This window comes from Vigna radiata, unplaced genomic scaffold (assembly GCF_000741045.1).
Source record: "Vigna radiata var. radiata cultivar VC1973A unplaced genomic scaffold, Vradiata_ver6 scaffold_194, whole genome shotgun sequence".
Lineage (NCBI taxonomy): Eukaryota > Viridiplantae > Streptophyta > Magnoliopsida > Fabales > Fabaceae > Vigna > Vigna radiata.
Genome location: NW_014542196.1, coordinates 318,173 through 341,826, shown reverse-complemented (window position 1 = coordinate 341,826; position 23,654 = coordinate 318,173). Strand labels below are relative to the sequence as shown.

At 33.7% G+C, this 23,654-nt stretch overlaps 2 protein-coding genes across 3 annotated transcripts; one reads left to right on the top strand and one right to left on the bottom strand.

The window, feature by feature from the left end:
• Positions 1 to 1,321: 1,321 nt before the first annotated feature.
• LOC106779377 (polygalacturonate 4-alpha-galacturonosyltransferase-like) lies at positions 1,322 to 11,877 on the bottom strand. Of its 2 annotated transcripts, none has more exons than XM_014667468.2 (11): positions 11,598 to 11,877; positions 11,352 to 11,509; positions 4,837 to 4,871; positions 4,676 to 4,735; positions 4,438 to 4,575; positions 4,278 to 4,338; positions 4,159 to 4,205; positions 3,349 to 3,683; positions 2,890 to 3,247; positions 2,129 to 2,716; positions 1,322 to 2,020 (listed from the first exon to the last, which is right to left on the bottom strand). In XM_014667468.2, exons 2-11 carry the CDS (start codon positions 11,482 to 11,484, stop codon positions 1,745 to 1,747), a joined length of 2,031 nt encoding a protein of 676 aa, XP_014522954.1. In that variant the 5' UTR covers positions 11,485 to 11,509; positions 11,598 to 11,877; the 3' UTR covers positions 1,322 to 1,744. The 2 variants fall into 2 exon arrangements, with proteins under 2 accessions (XP_014522954.1, XP_014522955.1); XM_014667469.2 differs by having other exon boundaries at positions 4,453 to 4,575; positions 11,598 to 11,875.
• Positions 11,878 to 16,972: 5,095 nt separating this feature from the next.
• On the top strand, positions 16,973 to 18,703 carry LOC106779349. Its single transcript, XM_014667442.1, has 3 exons — positions 16,973 to 17,047; positions 17,162 to 17,896; positions 18,422 to 18,703. Exons 1-3 carry the CDS (start codon positions 16,973 to 16,975, stop codon positions 18,701 to 18,703), a joined length of 1,092 nt encoding a protein of 363 aa, XP_014522928.1.
• The last annotated feature ends 4,951 nt before the right edge of the window (positions 18,704 to 23,654 follow it).

Below are 23,654 nucleotides of genomic sequence, written 5' to 3'. Positions count from 1 at the left end.
AAGTTAGCAAACCCATATATATATATATATATATATATATATATATATATATATATATATATATATATATATATATATATATATATATATATAAAAGAAAAAGTGTAGTTAAAATTGGAGAGGTATAATTGCGATTGAGGCATAAAAAATACATTTTTATGACATATATGAGTGGTTCAGTCTACGAGATAGCGGGGGACAGACGATTCTTATTTGATATTGGGTTGCAAAGCAAAAAAAAGGAGATATAAAGTTAGACACCAAAAATGAATGAGTTAAAAAGTTGTCAATTCAAGCAAAATGGGATTTGGACAAAACATCAATCTCAAAACACCCATTTGGCATAATTGCTTATTATAAATGCATTTTTTTTTAAAACAGGGTCAATCACATGAATATTTTATTGGCAAAAGAGGATTCAAATTCCATGAATCTTGTTCTTTTTGTAAACAGATAATCTGTATTTTATTTACTCTTATAGATTTTCAAAAGGGAAATTTCGGAAGTGTTAAACTTTGAAACACCAAAAATAGCTTCCAAAAAAACACCAATTATTATTTTTATGCATTATATACTTATTTTATTGATTATATTAAAAAAAAATAAAACCCTTAAATAATAAAATGAAATTATGATAATTTGGAATTGGCAATGGAGGATGGGATAGGGTTCATGCGTTTTTTTTTTTTGTTTTAGGTTATTTTTTGTACTATTATAATTTATGAGAAGTTTTGCTTTCATGTTTCAATTCTGCTTACGAGTTCAGATGTGCAAGAAGATAAAAACATGGATAAGCAAATCATTCTAGGAACCCATGGACCAATTGCAATATGAAACAAAATGAGGTAATCGACTGACCAATTTATCCATGTGTTTCTGTGCTCAATGTTGTTCTTAACGAGTATGATTATCATCGCCTTTGCATAAGAGATCCTCCTTATGCCTACACTGAGGAACTGGGACAGGATGCTGCTTCTAGTGCTCTGCTAAGTGGATCACCATACCATTTTCATAATGAAAATTCGGTTCATTGACTTTGTATGGAATGTAATGTCTTACTTTTGCTTATTTTTTTCTTTGGATTCAAGTCCTGAATTAGCATAAATTCAGAAATTCTAATTTATTATTTGACAAAGAAATATGCATAAAATATTACATTTACTGAAGAAATCTTATTAAATGAGTATTTAGTTTCCATAAAAAAAATAAATAAATACATGCAACAAAAAAATAAAAGAAATTATACTCTACTAAAAATCACCAAAGTGCCAAACTGGAGCAGTGGAAGCTTACCCAATTAATGAAAAAGGAAAATTAGGAATAGCAAGGCAAAGTATTGAAAAGTCCATGATTAGAGAGTTTAAAAACATCTATACATAGAAATAAACCCTTAAAACAGAAGAAATTAAGTTCCAAAGAATACAGAAATGTGATGTTTGATTTCTAGTCCTATCCGAGAACCAGAGTATGGTACAATGAGGAGTTTTTATGTAAACAAGGTGCACTACTTCTGTACCTTGTTTCGAATGGGTGAGTGTAGTGAACAATTTAAATGAATTGATAGAAAAAATGGATGATGGGGACAAATATATAACACGAGCTTACCCTACCCATCCTATGCTCTAAGACATGTATCATCATTCTAGCAGATGAAATAACAAAGCCAGAAAAGTGAGAGAAAGTAGGGAAGGCTGGAGAAAATAGAGAGAATTGTTCTCTGTATTTGGGACCAAATTATGAAGGGTTATTCATTTAGCTTACAGGTCCGAAGATAGGGATGACTGTACTTGACATATTTGATCCAGTAAGACCGATACTTTGTCATGGCAATTTCTAACCATGGCTTCATATTACCATTGTAGTGTACAACTGCTGCATTATCAATCTCTGATCGATCCACACTTGGATTATAACCCAAACCAAGTACATGCCATGATTTGTCTAGCGGATGTGTCAACCCATAGAACGTTATTAGCCCTGGAGGTAATGTCCCCAGCTTCCACAGCACCCTGTCTTCATTCTAGAACCAGACAGAAAAAACGAAAGTTGGTGAATAATCTGTATCGATATTCTATTTGTGTGAGAATAGACAATTTATGTAAAACCAATGTTTCGTTCAACTGCTTACCATATTCTGCCACTTGTGATATATACCGGTGATGTCCTTCTTTTTCCACTCCTTCAGATCAAATATGTTCATCCCGTATGCCCAACCACAGGCATTTGGATCAAAATTTCTTGCAATATGCGGATTGGAGAAGTTCAGGTATTTGTCAAATCTGTGAAAGCTCTGACCACACGTTTCAACAGCACCGTTTACTTTCCCATTAAGATCCACATCCCATAATCCAGTCAAATCCTTCTGAACAACAATGTCATCATCAAGAAATAAAATTTTATCCAACTTTGGATAAACCTGAGGAAGATAGAATCTCAGATGGTTGAGCATTGAGAGATATTTTGGATTCCTATACTTAAGATTGGAAGCACCAAAAGAAAGTGTGTTTGGATGGCCTGCTTTGAAATAATACTCTTTCATTGTAGAAGATTCGAGCTGCCGCAAGACTGGGCAGTAGGACGAGTTCAACCACTTAAACTCATCAACATTTTCAACATGGACTGTAGCTTTTCCAGGAGGGTTCAATAGAAACCACATGTTCATGGCACCAAAGTTTAGTTTATCAGTAACAATGTGAAAAACATGCTTTGAAGGATCCTGCAATGTCCAAGATATTAAACATAAAGACAATGAGGACCGGATATATGTTATAGATACATTTCACGTGCAATATATGTTAGTCCTAATGTCAAGGCACAATTATTTGGAATATATAATAAAGGAAACAATGCACTTGCACATAGTATTGTTAAAAAGACAGTCCAAGTCACCTTTGCATTCGTAATAGTTGAGTTGACAACAACAGAGGCAGCCAAGACATTGTCTGAAAACAGTGCATAGTGATAAAGACTGGGATTCTCCAGATTCTCACTTCGAGGGAACATTCTCTTTTCAGGAGGAAGGAGGTAGTAATCTATGGTAAGGCGCATGGATAAGCAATGGATTCCGTTTGGTATGGTCTTAGCAGCCAACTGACTGAGAAATGTGCTCTGTTTCTTCAAACTCCTAACTCGATCATCAGCTGTCTGTAGCATTGCTCTTAGCTTTCCAGTGACCAATTTGCAGTCATACAATAGCTCCCTTGCTTTTGACAAAATTTGACCCATAGCCTTTATTTTCCCATGTGCACTAGAGATAATTAGACACTCAACTAGTTAAGTCAGCAAATTCAAAAGAATTAAAGTGCTAATAAATGCATTCCTTCTATAAAATTACACAAGGCTTCAAACCTGTGATGTAGATCCGCATCAGAAACTATGTCACCCAAGGCACGTTGACTCTCTTTGAGCCGGAAAATTAGTTCTTGATAAAGTTCGACCTTATTCTTCATCCTTGCAATGCTTAAATATACCCTAGCCATAATGATCTGGTCTCGCATCAACCGAACGGTAGAATCACCATTTTCATTCTCAATTTCTTTCCTCCAAAGGCTGTATTTCCCCAGAACGGCTGACTCAACAGATTTTGAGCGTTCAATAGCTGCGTTTTCAAGTTTTACAGTTACTACATTATCCTTTTTTACCAACTCAGCAGCACGCTTTTCACGCCTCTTCTCTATTAAATGCTGCAAAGAAAATTATAAAAAACATGAAACAGGTTTATTTAATTGTGGTCTGAATATGTTCTTTCCATACACGCCCAAACAATCTAAGGCAAGTTTCTACTATCTTTTCTACAAATGTGCTACTCCATCTTTTTCATCAATGGGAAAGTTGGCGTAGCACCAGTGTTGGGTAAATTAGTTTAGTGAGTAAATTTACAAAGAATAGAATAAATAGAGATATTGTAAAATATTATTTATAATGTAAGTGAGTATTAAATTATAAAATTCAATGGTTCAATAAGATCTGAATAAAATGACATCTTTTGCTGCGCAAATTTCAAGCAATTGAAGGTAGAAAAATCACATTTCCCTTGACAGAAAAAAAAGGGAAAATAAGGCAGAGTACATATCCACTGTGCCAATTAACACAAAACTATTGTTTACCCCAACAAAAAACTAGTGAGACAGAAGACAAATATCAAAGAATGATGCTCACCCTTCGGGTTTCATGTGCAGGACTATCAGTCCACAAAGGAACACCATCTGCATTAACCAAAAAGAAAATTAGAAAGTAAAGTAAGGAGCAGAATAGAGCATACTAATTTATGATACCACCTGAAGATCTTACATCCTTCATCTTTGGCTTTTCTTGTCTAACATGTGTTGGTTGGTTTAGCTGTAACAAAAAAGAAATACACGTTTAGCATCTACACAGCAAAAACGCCTTCTGTTTTTAAAAACAAAAATTAGGATTGAGAGCTCCAGGAAGAAGCACATTGTTCTTCCAAACCTCCTGTGTACTGTTTGAAGTTTCTAATCCAACAACTCTCCATGAAGCAGACAAATTCTTTCTGAAATTGTCAAGACTGAAAGGTCCCAAATCATTCGTGCTGGATACAATAACATTAAGGACCTAAAAGATCATATTTATTAGAAAACCAATAAATATTCTTACATGAAATAAAAGTTATGAACATGGAAGAATAGCCTAAATTTTATAAGTATTTGCTTGCCTCTTCTGAAAGAAGTGATTTAAGATCCTGCAATGCCTGCCATTCTCTCCATTTGCTAACCTATAGCAGTCAAACATTTACTTAAAGGCAGAAGAGAAAAACCTAGAAGCTTTATCAAGTATTTGTTTTATAATATAACAATATGACATAAAACAGGCTACCTGTTTACGTGGAACATCCGAAATATAATCTAGATCTGCACAATCCACGGAAAGTATCAGACTAACTTGAACTGATGATTATTTCTATTTAGAGAAATAAATAGAGATGTTAATAAGAACTTAAATCACTTTATACATATTAAATTCAATCAAGCAAAATGAAGCATACTACTAAAAGTTACTTCTGTTATCCACAAACAATCAATGAAGATAGAGTGTATAATATGTTAGCAGATACATGACAACTTTTTCTAAGGTCTAAGAGAGGAGAAGACAAATTAATAAAGATTAACATTACAAGATATCTTTATATCACTTGTTAAAGTTACAAAGTTTTTCACGGTGCTGAGTTTTTCCCACTGTGAGGAGTGCTGTTAGGACTTACAGAGTATAGGAAAAGAGAAAAAGAACAGAGAAATAAGAAAGAATACTTAACTGCTGAATGGTTAAGGGAGGCGGGACAGGTGTCTATATAAGAGACCTCTTTTGTAGTTTCAGGGGAGAGAGACTGCTTCGATTGCGTTGACAGGTGAAGGAGGTTAAGCTCCTGGATTCTAGATTGTATTCTTTGTTCTTTTACTGTGAATAACATACTTTCTTTACTCAATTCTTGTGTTGTGGCTATTGGATGTGCTGGGAAGTGAGAGAGATAGGTTTCTAACTTCAGATTCCTAACAAGTGCAGACCTAGTGAGTAATACATAAGTGAGTTATTCAATTGGATTGTTTTTGTCAACCCATCTGTGATTTATTTCATTTTTTTTAGCTTATCCTCAACAGAGCCTCAGAGGCCTCTTGTCTGGACTGGTGATTCTTCTACTCGGGTTTAAAAGGCCCAATTTGGTTTTTATTGACACAGGCAGTTGGGCATTGACCTCACACCGATTGAATTTCGCACAAGTGCAATGTGAGGAAAGGTGTAGACTTATTTGTATGCAAGTATGGAAATTGATCCAAAATGATAAAAAGGAAATTCTTAAATACAAGAACCAAACTGATATCCTTTCTTCTCTTCATCCCACTCAATCTGGTACTTTATTTACCAACAAGGACGGAAGATAAACCTTTATAAATCTTATATGAATCTGTATTATTCAGTTTGTTGGGTTGAGTTACAGAATGTGTATCCATATAGAGACATAAACAAAAATAAAATATTATCTAAAGACTATCTAAAAGATAAATTAATCTTAGGTTATCTTATATAAAAGATAAACTACACATCTAATCAAATTCATACTCCCCTTCAAGCTATAGCATATATGCCAGAGCACTCAGCTTGTTACGAAGTTATTTTAAAAGATATTATAGGATGGGAAATTAATCCTAAGGATAATCTAAGATTACAAACTATACGAAAAAATTTATGATATTCTGTAATAAACTAAAGAAATCTTCTTTGTATTCTAACAGTCACCCTTGAGTTAAAGCTTACTGAGCTTTAAACTCATTACATACCCTTGTTATAGATCGCATATAATATAGGCAGTGGTAGATCTAAGCTATGTTTGACGGGAGCCTTGGGTTTCCAAAATTTTCTCTGAACATGTACAAATTAGTATATAAATAAAAATATTTATGCTTATATATAAAGGAGATTCCCTTTTTGGTGTTCACCTTTTTTTTTTTTCCTTTTACCCTTCAAGTTACCGTTTTATTTAATTTTAACTGATTTTTTAAATATTTTTTTTTTTTAAATTTAACTACTTTTTAAAATTAAATAAATAAAAATAATCTACTAAATAAATAAAAAATCATTTACAAAATAAATAAAAACTATCTATAATTAAATTGAAAAAATTATTTATATTTATTTTTATAATTATAATTTCATTATTTTTTTTGTTATAAAAAAATGAACACACATGAGCATAGCACCTTTGTTTTTACTAGTATTTTTAAATTTAGTATATTTTATATATTTGACATCTCAAAATTTTTATATAATTATAAAAATAATTTTGACACCCAAAATATATTTTGAAGATCCTTTGTTAATAATAAAGTCCTTGTCAACCAGAGAGACTGTGCAAAATGGGCCAACACTTTTAGTTGTTGAAGCCCTTGATACATTTCATGCATTCAACCCCAAACAGTAGCAAAAAACGTCAGCCAGCAATGGAAAACAGCCAAAATATGTATAAAACATGCAACAGACAACTTCAAAAGGGTTCCTGGGAAGGCCATCGAGTCAAATAAATCAAAAGGCGTCATGAACAGATGGCCAATGGTAGCGCACACATAAGCAATAATCCAGGAGAATTTGCATGTTAAGTTGTTCTGACAGTAACACTCCAGAAATAGGCAGCATTGGAGGACTGGCTGATCAACTTTGGTCAAAGGAAGTCAAAGAAAAAATAAGGGTCACTGCTCACCCCAATGGCTGAAACCCCAGTGAGAAAAGGGCCAGTGAACAGAAACAATGTCGTAGCATGGCAAACTGATGGCAGAAAGGAGGCCCATATGTTGTAAAGGCTGCTACTAGAGGTGAAAATAAGCCAAAAATTAGACCAGACTTTGGTAGGGCTGAACATGACCATATTAAAAAAACAAAGTCTAAACCTGACCTGTTTACGTGTATAGGCCTTTTTCTAAAGCAAGTATGAAATCATCATCCTTATCAGAAATAAGGTTACCTTAAATAATAATGACATAAGTTCTCCCTCCAAAACCTCCACTTCTATACCGTCCACAGTAACCAAATATTTATCGCCGGAACCAAAACAAATTGGCATCCCTGTTAACATGGTTACTCCTGGGCTGAAACACCTTTTCCAGCAGTGTAAGACACCACTTCATCTTATTTCTTTTTTCTCAAATCCTACCCTGAGATATCTCTAACCTTATGTTTGGATAAGGAATTTTACAATTTTTAAGACATCTAACCTTGTGTTTGGATAAGGAATTTTACAATTTTTAAGACATTCAAATACATTGAATTTGAATGAATTTCATTTCAAATGTTCTATTTGGATAAGACAATTTAAATTTAGTGAATTTTAACTTTTTTGTTTGGATAATGTACTTCAACTACTACCAAATTTAAAAAACTATTTAAATATCAAATAATTGTTAAGAATTAAAAAATATCAATACCGATAATCTTTTATAATCAATCATGACTGATGTTATTTTTGGTCAAAGTTCTTCAAATTTTCTCATTTTATATTTCCAAAACTTTTTCTCAATTTATATTAAACAATACTATTTTCAAGTTATGAAATACTACATTAGGCTAAACCCAAGTAATATAGAACCAGATCAAGCTCATGTAAGTTCAGACTGAGTCAACACAAGTCAAAGTTAAGCCAAGTCCATCCGAGTAGGCTAAGTTGAGTCTGGCCCCAAGTCAAGCCCAAACTAAGCTAAGTCAGTCACGGTACAAGCTAAGCCCAAGTTAAGGCATCCCACATCCAGTCAAGTCAGGGTGGGTCCATGTTCATCCAAGGGGTTGACCATGTTCACTGAATTAGGCTAGACCAGGTAAATCCTAGTTTAATCAAGACCAAGTTAGGGCTAGCTTGATAAATACCAGGTCAAGTTGAGTCCAAGTTGAGTAGAGTTGGCCTGGACCTAAGTCAAGCCGAGTCAATTTGAGTCTAAGTCGAGCCCAAGTGAACCAAGTCAATTTGGGTCCAAGTTGGGGCATCCCACCTTCAATCGAGTTAGAGCGAGTCCACGTTCACGAGTCAGGGTTGACCACATTCAGTTGAGTTGGGCTAGGCCCAAGTGGGTCCTAGTTTGATCAAGACATGATTTGGCCTTGCTTAATCAAGAACAGGTTTGGCCTAGCTTGATCAAGACCAAGTCAAGTCAAGCCTAAGTTGAGTTGAGTCAGTCTAGACCAGGTCAAAGCCTAGTCAAGCCGTGCCCAAATTGAGCCAAGTCAACCCTTGTTTAAGTCATGCCCAGTTTGGCAAATCATGTTCAGTTGAGTTGGGCTAGGCCCATGTCGAATCAAGTTCATATGGTTGCAACTCGGGCCAGGTCTACGACAAGTTGGGCCCTAGGTGGGATGAGACAGATTAGTTCAGGTTTTAGCCAAGTCAAGTTGGGTTGAGACATCGAATTAAGGCCATGTCAAACTAAGTTGGGTCAATCTCAAGCTAGGTCAAGCCAAATTTATCTAGACCTAAGTTGAGCCGAATCAATCCACACCCAGGTCGACCAAACTAAAAACACCAAAATATAAATTTAAGAATATGAAGAATTTCAAATTCTTAATTTTTAGGTGGAATTTGAAATTCTTTAATTTTAAGTAATTCAATTACTCTAATGAAATTCTAGAATTTCAAATTCTTCCAAAATTCCTCACTCAAACAACATATTTTTTCATAAAGCATTTTAAATTCCCTAAAAAGATGAATTACCTTCTTAAAATGTCGTATCCAAACACACTATAAAAAATGTGCAATGTATAGTAAGAACATCAGCTAGAAAGTACTTTTATTTATGAACTTTTTTCCATTTCACTAGTGATACTAAATATAACATAAAGCCAAATGAAAGTACCAGTACAAAAGCCAAAACTAAGCATGCACACCTACCAAATTGAAACCTGAACATTATACCCCTCTTTGCATGGATTTCCATATGAGGATCACATAAATGTGCAATCATATTAAGTAATCTCAACATAACATTTTAATGAACAAATTTTAAGCATCTCTATTTAGTGAGAGGGCATGCCTTTATATTCACACTATCATCGATCACAACTAAAAAATTCAATGACCATCATGTCAACTGTCACTATAGTCCCTAATCTGAAGATGCCCAATCTCAAAATAAAGGAATTTTGGAATAAAGGGGAAGGACAAGAACAAGACACAAACTTCAAGGAATCTTACAACCACACTAAAAGCACTTAAGTTTTTTACACCATAGGCACAAATATAATAGTTCACTAGTCCAAGAAAATTTGGCTGCCTTTTCACCACATGAGGCAAAAAGTTAGGAATTCAAAAGCAACAAAAACATAAACCCTTCCATCATCTAAATGTCCACACCACAACAATGAATTAAAAACAAGGCAAAGGCTAGGGGATGAAACCCATCCATATCTCCTCCCATGGTTAATAAAATCCTGACCCTTAGATAAAGTATTTATTTTTAATAAATGGTCACACTTTTTTCTACCTTTCCACTTTTTCCTTTTCAATTTTTTTTTCTCTTATCCCAACATTTCAACCACCTTTTCCATCTACCCCTGATTGGTGGTGGTTTCTGTTTAGGTTATCAGTGACGGTGACGATTGCAATGGAGACTTGCCATGGTGATTGTTGTTGTTGGAGTTATGTTGCAAATCTCATATCAACTACAGATGTGGTCAAATAATACTATAAAGGTAGGCTCAAACCTCACTTTAACAAATTGATTTTGTGATGTTGAATTAGACTTAAACTTCACTTCCATAATATGGTGTCACATTCACTCAAAGTCTATTCTAGTCAAGTTTGTCAAGCCTACTGCACCACTCACTATTAAGTTAACCTCTGGTCCCAAGCTCGAGATGTGTAATCCTTGACATGAGAGGGTGTGTTGAAAATCTCGCATCAACAAAAGATATGATCAAATAATATATAACTAGATACAAACCTTTTCTTGCAAGTCAATTTTAAGATACATCATTGTAGATGCACAACCTTAATTGCTTATATGAAGTAAGAGAAACTTCAAGGGATAAACAGGGATAGACAAAAAATAAAATAAAAAAATCTCAGCCCTCCATCAAAAAGGCCACTCATCTGTCGGTGGTAACCTTTTCTGCTAGTGGGAGACATGAATCTGCTTCCCCCCATCCTATAGTCCATCTAAAACAAATAACCCCAGTTGCAGCTTCCACATTTTAACAAATCTAGTCTGGTTTTCTGCATTACAGACGTGTCATACCACATGTTACACTTGCGGAAATCCCATTCAAATGTGTATCCAACCAATTCCAGTCACAGCATGTCTGCTTAAGCATTTATTTGCATGTTTGGCGTGATTTTCTGAATCTAAACAAAATGTTACCAGTTGTAGTATCTAGACTTTAACAAAGTTAACGTAATTTTCTGCGTTACAGATAACCATCCAAACCACGCACACGCTCTGACAAATCCCTCTCCCTTTGACCTTGCCCTTCCAACTTAACACTCCAATCGCATACTACACTTCCAGAAATCCTATCCAAACGCGTGTCCAACAAATTCCATTCACAGCATCTCCAATTAAGCATTTAAACCCACCTGTTGTAGTTTCTACACTCTTCATAAATTTAAAATCGTTTTCGGCGCAACAGACGCTTGTCCAAGCATTACACTCACTCTCACAAAGCCCTCTCCCTCTCCCACACGCCCTTCCAACTAATCACTAAACTACTACTACCACAGACACTTAACTTCCCAACTAAAACCACAACTAAACCAAAAACCGTTCAAAAAAACTAAACTAGTCAATATTACTCACTACACAGATCTTCAAACGCACAAAACAACAATCAACAAAGTAAAGAAAAACAGCAACCGAACTAACCAGCAGCGTAGAGTCCCCGAGCAAGGAAGAAAACCACCGGCGCAAGAACGCAGAGGAGAATGAAACCGAGAACGGGGAAGCAGGAGCCCTTGCCTCTGCTTTTTGCGAAGGAAAACCCTCTCCTCGGCGTCATTGCAGATCGGAGAGCGAAAACAAACCTGCAAAGCAAAGAGCGAAGTGAGAAACAGTTTGAAAAGCAACATTGAAAGAGAGAGAGCATACGAGCGCGAGAAAGAGAAATCGAACTTCGATCTGGTTGGAGAATGAGCTCGCGAGGGTTCACAGCGCAATGCTAGTCGAAATCCATCACGAGAGAGAGAGAAGTTCCGTCGGTACTGTGCGCGTGAATCGAAGTTGGGAACCGACACTAACACTAATGTGTGTGTGTGTGTGAGAGTGAGAGAGAGAAATAGAAAATGAATGCGTTAATGGCGTGTGTGATAGAAAGTTAGAGAGAGAGAGAACGGTGACGGTAACTTTCTATCGCTTTCTGTTGTGTTTTCTATGCGGGGCCATTGTGAATGATATTTATACTAGTATTTTCTAAACTTCGCAGTTGGAGGTTCGCCATCGGATAACGGCGCCGATGGTCAGAACGACGTCGTTGTCGGCAAAAGAGATAAAGAAAAAAATACAAAAAGACTTCTATTATTAGCTTATTCGGGTTTTGAAGGGAATTGTTGTTCACGTTTTAAAACAAAATTTAAATTCTATTATGAAAAAAATTATTTTGACAGGGAATAGACTTATTTAGCATTTTTACCTTATCTTTTCATTTAAATAAATGGAACTCATTTTTGTTAACTTAAATATAATTTTACTTTTATTTTCGTCTATTTTGTTTAGTTTAATTTTTTTATTTTAAAGTCTTAATTTCTATCAATTTTAGTTAATTTAATATTTTTATAACCACACTTAAATAGTTAATAGAAAGTGAAAAGTATATCTTAAGTGTTTGTTTGTTTTTTCTTTTTAATTTAAAAATATGTTAGTTATGGTGTTAAGTTAATCAGTATCATATATCATGTTAGTATTATTATTTTGTGTTAAGTCAGTATCATTATTTCTTATGGAAATATTAATGCCATGTTTCAGTTTCAATGTCTTAGATTTAATTCAGCTTCAATTTTTGTTAACTTTATTCAATTTACTCTAATTTTTCGATGATTTATTTAATTTAGTCATAATTTTTTCATTCTCCACCAAATTTAATTTTTACATAAATTTTATATTAAAAATTTTATTAACAATCAAATTTTTATTTAATATTTATTTCGTTATTTTTAAGCCAATTACAATTATATTATTAAAGGAAATTATTATATTTATTTTTAACTTTTGCTTTATGTAAAAAAATAGGTTTATAGTTGATTTAAAAATTTCCTTCTAATTTCAAACTTATTCTAACCCTGTCATTTACGTGAAACAAAAATTAAACATAAATCTAATATTTCCTTTTAATGATATAGTTAGGATTAGTTTAAAGATAATTAAAAGAAATTTAATAAAAATGTAAATTTTAATAAAATTTTTAGTTTAATGTTTATATAAAAATTAAACTTAGTTTCAAAAGATGAATAAAATTAAAACAAATTAAGAAAATTTAATGAAAATTATAAGTAAATTAAATAATATTAAAAAAATTAAGACCGAGTTAAATATAAAATTCTGATAAGTAGATATTCATTTGACACAAAACACTCACACTTATTTGACATTGACATTGTTATATAGCACAATACAAATGGACATTTATTTTAATTAAGAAAAAAATTGAAAGAATGAAATAAAATAAAGTATATTTAAAAAAAAAAACACAAGCAAAGATGTGGTGTACAATATTGATAATCCGTTATTGATTTATCTTTGTTACCAAAAAAATCATATCTTGACAAAAATTAAGATTGTATTGAATGTAAAAAAAACAAATTAAATAAAGTACAGAGACGAAAATTATATATATATATATATATATATATATATATATATATATATAATATAGGATAGTATTTTCTTATGTATATTTTTTATTAATGGTTGAAAACTAAGTTTAGATTCTCTTATAAGTTGTTAGTATTGGCCTTTATTAAGTTTTTAAAATATATTGATATTGATATATTAAAAAGACTTAAAATGTTTTGAAATTTTAATTTAGTGTTTTCTAAATTCTAAACAGAAGGACAATATAAAGAATTTATGGAGAACTAAAATTCTTCAAATGGTATTTTAGTATGTCTAATAAATGTTTATTTTATATAACTAAATTTATGATCAATAAATAATTTTTAATATATGTTATATTAAGATTTATGATTAATGTTTTATATTACTTTTTATTATTTGTGAAAAGTTAAAACCATTTACGCGTCCCTGTTTTTGTAAGGTATTCCCAATTTGGTCCCCTTCTTTTAAACCTTCCCAATTGAGTTCTTATAAGTGTTAATTTGAAACAAATTAGCCCATGCCGTTAAAAATGGTTAACGGTGTTAAAATTGTGCAGAGGTGAGTAGATGACGTAGTTAAAATTCTCCTTTTGAAGTGTTAAAATTGTGCAGAGGTGTTAAAATTGTGCAGAGGAAAATGGGAAAAATTTGAACACCTCTGCACAATTTTAACACCGTTAACGATTTTTAATGGCAGGGGCTAATTTGTTTGAAATTAGCACTTATAAGGACTCAATTGGAAAGATTTAAAAGAAAATGACCAAATTGAGAATACCTTACGAAAATAAAAACACTTAAATAATTTTAACCTTTGTGAAATAAAAATACCGAAATATAATTAATAGTTAAAGATATAAAATTATCGAATTCAAAGTGATAAGAAACTAAGAAAGTCTAAAAATACTAATGATAAATATTTTTTTTAAATATTTCGTTCAATATGAAATTAAAGGGAAAAAGTTAATTTGTTTCCTTTCTTTCACGTCAAGCAACTCTCAACAGTCTGGTTTTTCTTCTTAACTTTTTCTTAAATGCTAATGCTTATATTTAAGTAACCTTTTTATTACATTTGTTAATCACAAAAACTTTCAGTATATATTTCTGAATTTGAAGCTTGTAAATTTCAATTTCAACACACTATATTAAATTTAAATTAGGTATACATATTTATACTTTTTCTTTAATTATATCATAAATGTAATTATTAATAACAGTTATACCTGTTCGGTCTTGTGTTACCGTTCAGTCTTGTGTGTACGGTCTTGTGTTGATTCATTGTATCATTTGGTCTTATTAACTTGAATCGCTCGGCTGTGTTGATTTGCTGCACAAGCCACATCATAGTTCGGTCTTGTGAAGGTTCGGTATATTGTTCGGTCTCACTTAGCTAGACCGCTTGGTTTACTGTTTGGCCTACGCCTTTCTGTTATTCTGTTTCAGTCTCTTTTCCTATATATTTCTTCTCTTATATCTCTTTGTAACATCAATAAACTTTACATTCTTCTTTGCATCCTTTTCTCTGGCCTCTCTCTTCTTTTTTCTCTCCCTGTTTGGCTTTCTTTTTTTATTGCTGCATTGTAAATCTATGATGGTATCAGAAGAAATTTATGTTGCTCTCTGATTTATGCACTCCTGTTCTTGTTTCTACATTCTTGTTCTTGCTCTTCTTTTGCCTGCAATGGCTAACACTGGTACACATCCCCCCATCCATCCTACACATTCGTATATTTACCTTCACCCCAATGAAACCCCCCCCCCCATATTCTTTGTCTCACCCGTTCTAAATACCACAAACTATCATTCATGGAACGGATCCTTCATCACGGCTCTTTTTGCAAATAACAAGGTGGAGTTCGTTCTTGGATCAATCATTCAACCCGCCAAAACTGATGCTTCCTTTCCTGCTTGGTTTTGTTGTAATAGTATGGTTGTTTCATGGCTCCTGCATTTTGTTTCTCCTTCCATCCGCGAAAGCATCATATGGATGGATCACGCTATCGACATATGGAATGACATGAAAAACTGTTTCGCCCAAGGCGATCTTGCAAGAATTTCCACATTACAAATGGAAGCAACCACCTTGTCCCAAGGCGAGCTCTCTCTCACCAAATTCTTCACCAAACTCAGAGTCATATGGGACGAAATTGATAGTTTCCGCCCAGACCCCATTTGTATCTGTAAGCCCAAATGTTCTTGCACTTCTTTCTCAATGGAAACATGAAGATCGTGCCATGCAACTTCTACGAGGTTTGAATGATCAATATACCAATATACAATCTCACATTCTTTTTCTTGACCTTCTTCCTCCCATTTCCAAAATTTTTTCTCTTGTTATTCAACAAGAACGTTAATTAATGACTGATCATGTTACTGCACCTGTGAAAACTACTTCATTTTCTAATTTTCCTTCTCAATCGAATGGTTCTACCACTGTTACTTGCACCTACTGCCACCGGGTTGGTCACCAAGAAAACACCTGTTTTAAAAAAACATGGTTTTCCCAGCCAAGATCACCAGAATGTCAAAACCACAACCAACAACAATCGTAAGATATGCACTTATTGCCATAAAATTGGGCATACCATAGATGTTTGTTTCAAGAAACATGGATATCCTCCTGGTCATAAGCTTTATGACAACAAGCTCGGCCAGATTCACAATGTTGTTTCATCCACTCACGGCGATTGTCAACCGAATGGCTTGGATCAAGAACGCTCTTCTGTCGAGACCATTCAACTCACGTCCCAATAATATCAGGTTCTTGCAGAACTATTCAAACAATCTGAGTCTAACGCTTCCAATGTGCACATTAATCAAGTTGGAACAGACTCCACAAACACTTTTCCAAGTAATATTGTTTCGATTTTTCAAGTACATTCTGGTAATATCTGGCTACTTGATTCTAGTGCCACTGATCGTATTTGTATTTCTTTAAATTTTTTTACTTCCTATCAAAAGATTACCCCTCTTCCCATAACTCTACCCAATGGCAAAATTATACATGCTCATTACAAGGGTATTAGTCAGTTCAATCCTAAGTTCTATCTTCCTAATGTGCTATATGTTCCTGATTTTTCATTCAGCCTCATATTTGTTTCACAAATTATAGCAAAACTCAACTGTCAATTAATTTTCTCTCCTTTTGGCTGCATTGTGCAGGACATACAAAGTCAAGAGAAGATTGGTTTGATTAGACATCACAATGACTTATATCTCTTTGACTCCTCTACTTGTACATATGCTAATAATTGTAGTCCTTTAATATGTTTTGTTCAACATCCAAATTTATGGCATGCTCGTCTTGGACACTTATCACATGCTAGGCTACAGTTTTTACAAACCAAACATGCTTATATAAAACATAATGATACTCAAATTCCTTGTGATGTGTGCCATCAAGCCAAACAAAAGAAACTTCCTTACACTGCTAGCACATCTCAATCATTATGTTCTTTTGATTTACTACATACTCATATATGAGGTTCCAGTACTGCCTCCACGAATGGTTTTAAATGCTTGTTAACCATCATTGATGATTTTTCTCACTACACTTGGATTATACCTATGTTAGATAAATCTTCTGTTAAAAATCACATTCTTACTTTTCTTTGCAATATAGAAACTCAATTCAATAAAAAAGTAAAAACTATACGAACTGACAATGGCGTTGAGTTTACTATGCATGACCTTTTCTCAACTAAGGGCATTAATCATCAAACTACTTATGTTGAAACTCCTGAGCAGAATGGTGTGGTATAACGTAAACACCAACACATCTTAAATACCACTCATGCCTTACTTTTTCACTCACATCTACCAATTATTTTCTGGTGTTATGTAGCTTAACATGTTTTTTTTATCAATCAGATGCTTACACTTGTCCTACAGAATGATACCCCACATGAACGTCTTCATGGATCTCCTTATGACCTCTCGATGTTGTATATTTTTGGCTGTCTCTACTATGCCAACACTACTACTGCTCATAGAAAGAAGTTTGATGATCATGTTGTCCCTGGCATTTTCTTAGGATTTAAGCAACACACGAAAGGTTATCTCTTTTTAAATCTCAAAAACCATAAGGTTGATATATCCCGTAATGTTGTTTTCCATGAAAATGTTTTCCTATATCAAAATATTCATCAAAACGACAACTCCTTATATCTACCTTTGCCCATTAATTACACCCATAATTATGATGATATTTTACTGTTCAGATCTACTACTGCTTCCACAAATGACATTCCTAATAACACATCCACAGATATCACTCAAATTGATGATATTGGTAATGATACCTCTACTAGTGTAAGACGATCTTCTAGATCACGCAAGTTCCCAGCATATTTAAAAGATTTTAAAACTAACAGCATTGTTCGTTATCCCGTAAAGAATTATCTTAGTTATGTTCATCTTTCTACTAATTTCAAGCATACTATTTTATCTATTTATCCTAATGTTGAACCAACATGTTACTCCGTTGCTTCCAAACAAACCCAATGGGTCACTACCATGCGTGCCGAGCTTGATGCCCTACAGGCTAATAACACTTGGGTGCTAACGACTCTACCTCCTAACAAAACAGCTATTGCTTGTCGTTGGGTTTATAAAATTAAATACAACTCTGATGGATCGGTCGACTGATACAAAGCACGTCTGGTCGCCAAAGGATATAACTAGGTTGAAGGGTTAGATTACTCAGACACCTTTGCACCTGTCGCCAAACTCACTACCGTTCAGCTTCTTCTTGCCATAGTTGTATCTCAGTGTTGGTCACTCAAACAATTAGATGTTAACAAAGCTTTCTTACATGGCGATCTTCATGAAGATGTCTATATGAAAGTTCCTCCTAGCCTTACCACCTCAACCAAAAATCAAATTTGCAAACTCTAATGGTCTTTATATGGTCTTAAATAAGCTAGCCGACGATGGTATGCTAAGCTCCATCATTTCTTACTTTCACACAATTACACTTGTTCTACTTCTGACAATTCTCTTTTTCTACAACATGATGAAAATCACACCACGACACTTCTCATTTATGTTGATGATATCATCATAACTGGCAACAATGACGAAGAAATTCAACGCATTACTGACCTTCTTCATTCTACCTTTTGCATAAAGAATCTTGGAGATTTAACTTACTTCCTCGGCCTTGAGGACGCACGAAACTCCAAAGGAATTCACCTCAATCAACGTAACCATGTTCTGGATCTCCTTGCTGAAACAAGCATGTTTGACAGCTCACCTATCCCTACTCCCATTGTACCCAAACAATCTTCTACCAATACCTATCGGTCTTTGGATGATGTTGTCGCTACTTCTTATCGTCGTCACATTGGAAAACTGATCTACCTTACCACTGCCCGTCCGGACATTACCTTTGTTGTCAACAGCCTCAGTTAGTTCATTTCAGCTCCTACATCTGCCCATCAACAAGTTACTACCCGTATTCTACAATACCTCAACGGTACTCCTGGTGCTGGTATTTTTCTTCCACGCAATTCTACCGTTCAACTTAAAGCCTTTTGTGACTCTGATTGGGCCACCTGTCCTGATACTTGTCGTTCGGTCACTGGATTCACTATCTACCTTGGAAACTCTCTCATTTCATGGCGCTCCAAGAAACAATCAATTGTCTCTCATAGTTCTTCTGAAGTTGAATACCGTTCGTTTGCCAGCACTGTCTACGAACTTTAGTGGCTCACATATCTGCTTCATGATCTACAAGTTGACTACACGTCTCCCACTCTTATCTAATGTGACAATCAATCTGCCATACAAATTGCCTCTAATCAAGTTTTCCATGAACACACAAAGTACATTGACATTGATTGCCACATTGTTCGTGAAAAGGTTGTCGCAGGATTGATCAAGTTACTTCCCATCTCCACAACCATGCAAATAGTTGACATATTAACAAAACCATTACCTCCTCATTGTTTTCAACTTCTTCGTTCCAAGTTGGGTCTTCAAAATATTTACGCCCAACTTGAGGAGGGCTGATAACAGTTATACTCGTTCGGTCTTGTGTTACCGTTCAGTCTTGTGTTGATTCATTGCATCGTTCGGTCTCATTAACTTGAACCGCTCGGCTGTGTTGATTCGGTGCACAAGCCACTTGATTGTTCGGTCTTGTGAAGGTTCAGTACAATGTTCGGTCTCACTTACCTAGACCGCTCAGTTTACTGTTTGGCCTACACCTTTTTGTTATTCTGTTTCAGTCTCTTTTCCTATATATTTCTTCTCTTGTATCTCATCTCTTTGTAACATCAATAAACTTTACATTTTTCTTTGCCTCCTTTTCTCTAGCCTCTCTCTTCTCTTTTCTGTCCCTGTTTGGCTTTTTTTTTCATTGTTACATTGTAAATCTATGAATTATTACGATGATGGAATCATGGTTACACTTTTAAGTTTTAGATGTATTGAGGTTTGTCTTTGTTACCTTTTATCCTTTAATCTAGTTTGATCAGATTTAAAAAATTTACCTGTAAAAGATATTTTAACACTAAACTTAGTAAAAAAATATGACAATTTCAGTAGTTAATGTGTAATAAATACAATCATTTATCTCTTTATCTCAAATTTATATTTATACATTTTTTAATGGATTTTAGATTACTAAGAATCTAATCATGACCCAATTGTTACTAATAATGTTTTGTTGTAAGTTAATTATTATCAGATATAATCGTTCTTAAGAGTGACTATTCGATCTATAGTTTACTACCGCTCGATCTCAAAAGTGGTTATCATGATTATTTATATTGTATTTCTAATTATAATTCACTAGTGCAAAAACGTTGATTAACGTCGGTTTTTTTTGGACTTTTAACGTCTACAACTGAACCGACGTCATTGCCGGTGACGTCCATTCGACGTCGGAAAAATAGTATAACCGACGTCTATCTCGACGTCAGTCACTGACAGGTCCGACGTTACTAAACATCGGTGAAAGGGGAAAATGGACGTCTAAAGACATCATATAGACGTCGGTCTTAGCAATAACCGACGTATAAGAGGTACTATAGACGTCGAAAATGACACTGACTGACGTTTAAGAGGTATTATAGACATCGGTGTGTACATTAACCGACGTCTAATAGATTGGTTGTGTTTTAGTGCAGTTTTGTTCCCGTCTTTGGATAGCCTAGTAGCACAATCTCCTTTTGCTAGTTTCCCCAAAAAAAAAGCTTGCGTCTCTTGAATTTCTTATGGATCTTTTCAACCCAAAACCGAACTTGGGTTGTTTGCTTAGTTCCATTTTCATCCGCAAGAATGAAAAATCACGGTGAAACGATAACTAGACAACGACCCAGGGTCGTTTTTGGGTTGAAATGATCAAAAGAAATTCAATAGACGCCACTTTTTTCTAGGAGGCAGCTAGTAGAGGGAGAATGTGTTACTATGTTACCCCAAGAAAGGAACAAAACTGCACTAAAACACAACACAAAGAAAGCAAATTTTAATCAGTTGAACCAGAAGATAATCGATGAAAAACTAAACAAAGTTTAAACGGTAAGCATAAAAAAAAACCATGCACCTAGGATGCCGCAAGAGAAAAAAAATAAGAAGAGGCAGAGAGAAAAAGAAGAGGTGTTGCATGCGAGAAAAGGAAGAGGCCGCAAGAGAAAATGGAGAAGAGGAAAACGATATCAGAAACTGAATGTCGTGAAGAGTTTGCGGTTGTATTTAAAATGAACTTGGGCATCAGTTGCTCCAGACATCGACATCTATGTCGACATAGACGTCAGTTATCTCACTAATATGACGTCCAAGTTAACGTTTCATCTGACCTTTTGAATACCATTAGACCTCGGTGTCTAGGGGAGCCGACGTCTAGAAAAGCTGAAACAATTAACGTTTGATTTCCTGTCAGGGATGTTTGACGACTGTTGTCATGGGACGCCGACTTCTATAATGATGAACATAATTACTTGCAGGCACATAGACGTCGGTGCCCCTTCTACCCGACGTCTATGTCCCTCGAGTTTGGTGATCCTAATTAATTACAGGCACATTGATGTCGCTTCCACTGAACATCGACGTTTAAATTGAAGATTTTTTGTCTTCTCGCCTTCCATTCAGGCCGTAGACGTCGCCTTTTGACCACGCGACGTCGAAGCGTCTAGGAATTAGGTAAAGAACATTAATTGCAGCCCCATAGATGTCGGCCCCTGTGAACACCGACGTCAACGAACTGTCTTCTCACCTATCCCTGACCATTAGACGTCACCTTCACATAAAACTGACGTCTAGTTTACCAAGCTATTTACGATAATGCCACCGTCCACTCATAGACGTCGGGTTACCAACGAACCGACGTCTATTAGGTGACGTTAAACAATGTTTTTGCACTAGTGATTGTCTGGTCTAGGTTAACTGGACAGTCATACAGTACAATAATATTATATTATATTATAAAAATATTATTTATTTTATAATTAATTTCTTATTAAATAATAGGTCTCTTATACATTATTTTTTCTTAGATCATGTCTGCATCGTTACTAAATTTTGCTTAAATTTGAAGATGTTAGTACAATATTCATAAGACAAATTTAAAAAATATTGTTGATAGGTAGAGAGTGGTTAAGGTTAAGAAAATGTGATCATTTTCAAATCATAAAAGATGCCTTCATGATGTAACTTAGATCATCTGCCTCCACCAGTGAGAATTTCAAACGATAAAAGATACGTAGAGACAGCAGAATAAAAAGATTATATATAGTAGCATGAGAATTGCAAGGAGGCACGAATAATACGTAAAGTCGATTTTTAGCAAAACTATAAATATTTATTATGAAGAATTATTATTTTAAAAAATTCGTATAATGACTTCTTTTTATCAATTTGTTATCTTGTGTGGATTAAACACACCTTACGATTATGTTAGACAATTTATTCACTAGACAGATTAATATGACCATTATTTCAATTGGCTAATTAAAATAGTTAAAAGAGCATTGCCTTCAGATATAAAAACAAATTAGACAATTTATGATTTTCATTGTAAGAAAAAAAAATATTTGGTCATAGTGAGATAAAAATAGAATAAAGTTTATGAAAGTTAATAAATGATGTAATGGATTTAATAGATTAAAAAGATATTTTAATCGATAAAAATAGACAATTGTTATTATTTTTATTTATATTGTTTATATTAAAAATTAATTTTATTTAAAAAAAACTATCACACTTTCATCAAAAATCTCTTCAATGTTGAATAGAAAATTAAACAAAGATTTGTTTTCTAATTTATATATATATATATATATATATGTATATGTATATATATAGTCTTGTTATGTGTGTTTTCTCTCTACCTAGTAAATAGTAAAGAGATGTATTTCCATTGGCTCAAATAAATGAACCATTAAGAGAAAAAAAGGGGATAATTAAGATTCATTTTGTACACTCATTATAAGTAGTGATAAATGAAATATTGAATAGTTTGTAAACGACAATTAAATATATCATAGTATTGATGTGATACTTATTTATCTCAATTACTTAAACTAAAATTATTTACAAGAAAAATCATTATTATCTATTGTAAAAATAGTAAATAAGTCATATAAGGTGGGTCTCAAGAATTTTTCTTAGATAGTATTTTAAGAAACAAAAATTACTTATCCACTTACTCAATACCAAAAAAAAACATCTTATTGGATAATAATCTATATTAATGTCAAACAATTTTAGTTTCTTTTTCTTTTTGACTCAACTAAATAGTTATTTTTTTCACTAGAGCTTTCAAAATGGGTAACTCGGCTCGACCCGGCCCGATTCATCACTGATTGGTCACTTAGTGAGTCAACCTAATCCGGCTCACTTATTAGCAAGCTGAAAAAATTCAAACCCGGTCTGATCCATCATAGGTTAATGGGTTAAATGGGTTAGCTCACTGACTCATTTAATTACAAGTTTTTTTTAAATAAAAAATTACAATTTTTTTTAATTCAAATCTAAATAAACGTCACACTAAAATGATATTAAATTCCAAAGGCAATTCAAAATAATAAAAAAAAATCCAAACGTAATCCATAAACATGTACAAAGGACGAACGAATAAGTTTTTAATATTGATAATTTTTGTATCACTTGTCCATTTATAATATTAGAGTCTTAAATATATAAATCTATAATATTTTTCTCTCTTGAAACCTGTGGTGAAGTAAGTTGGCCTCCAAATTACAACCCATTTTGACAGCACTATGTTTCACTATCGTATATATAACTCAACTCAACTTTCCATATTTGTAGATAAGATTCATATGTAATACTTACTTTACATACAAATTCAAATCGGTATATAACTATTTGTAAGTAATTTATAATGTTTTTAATATATAAT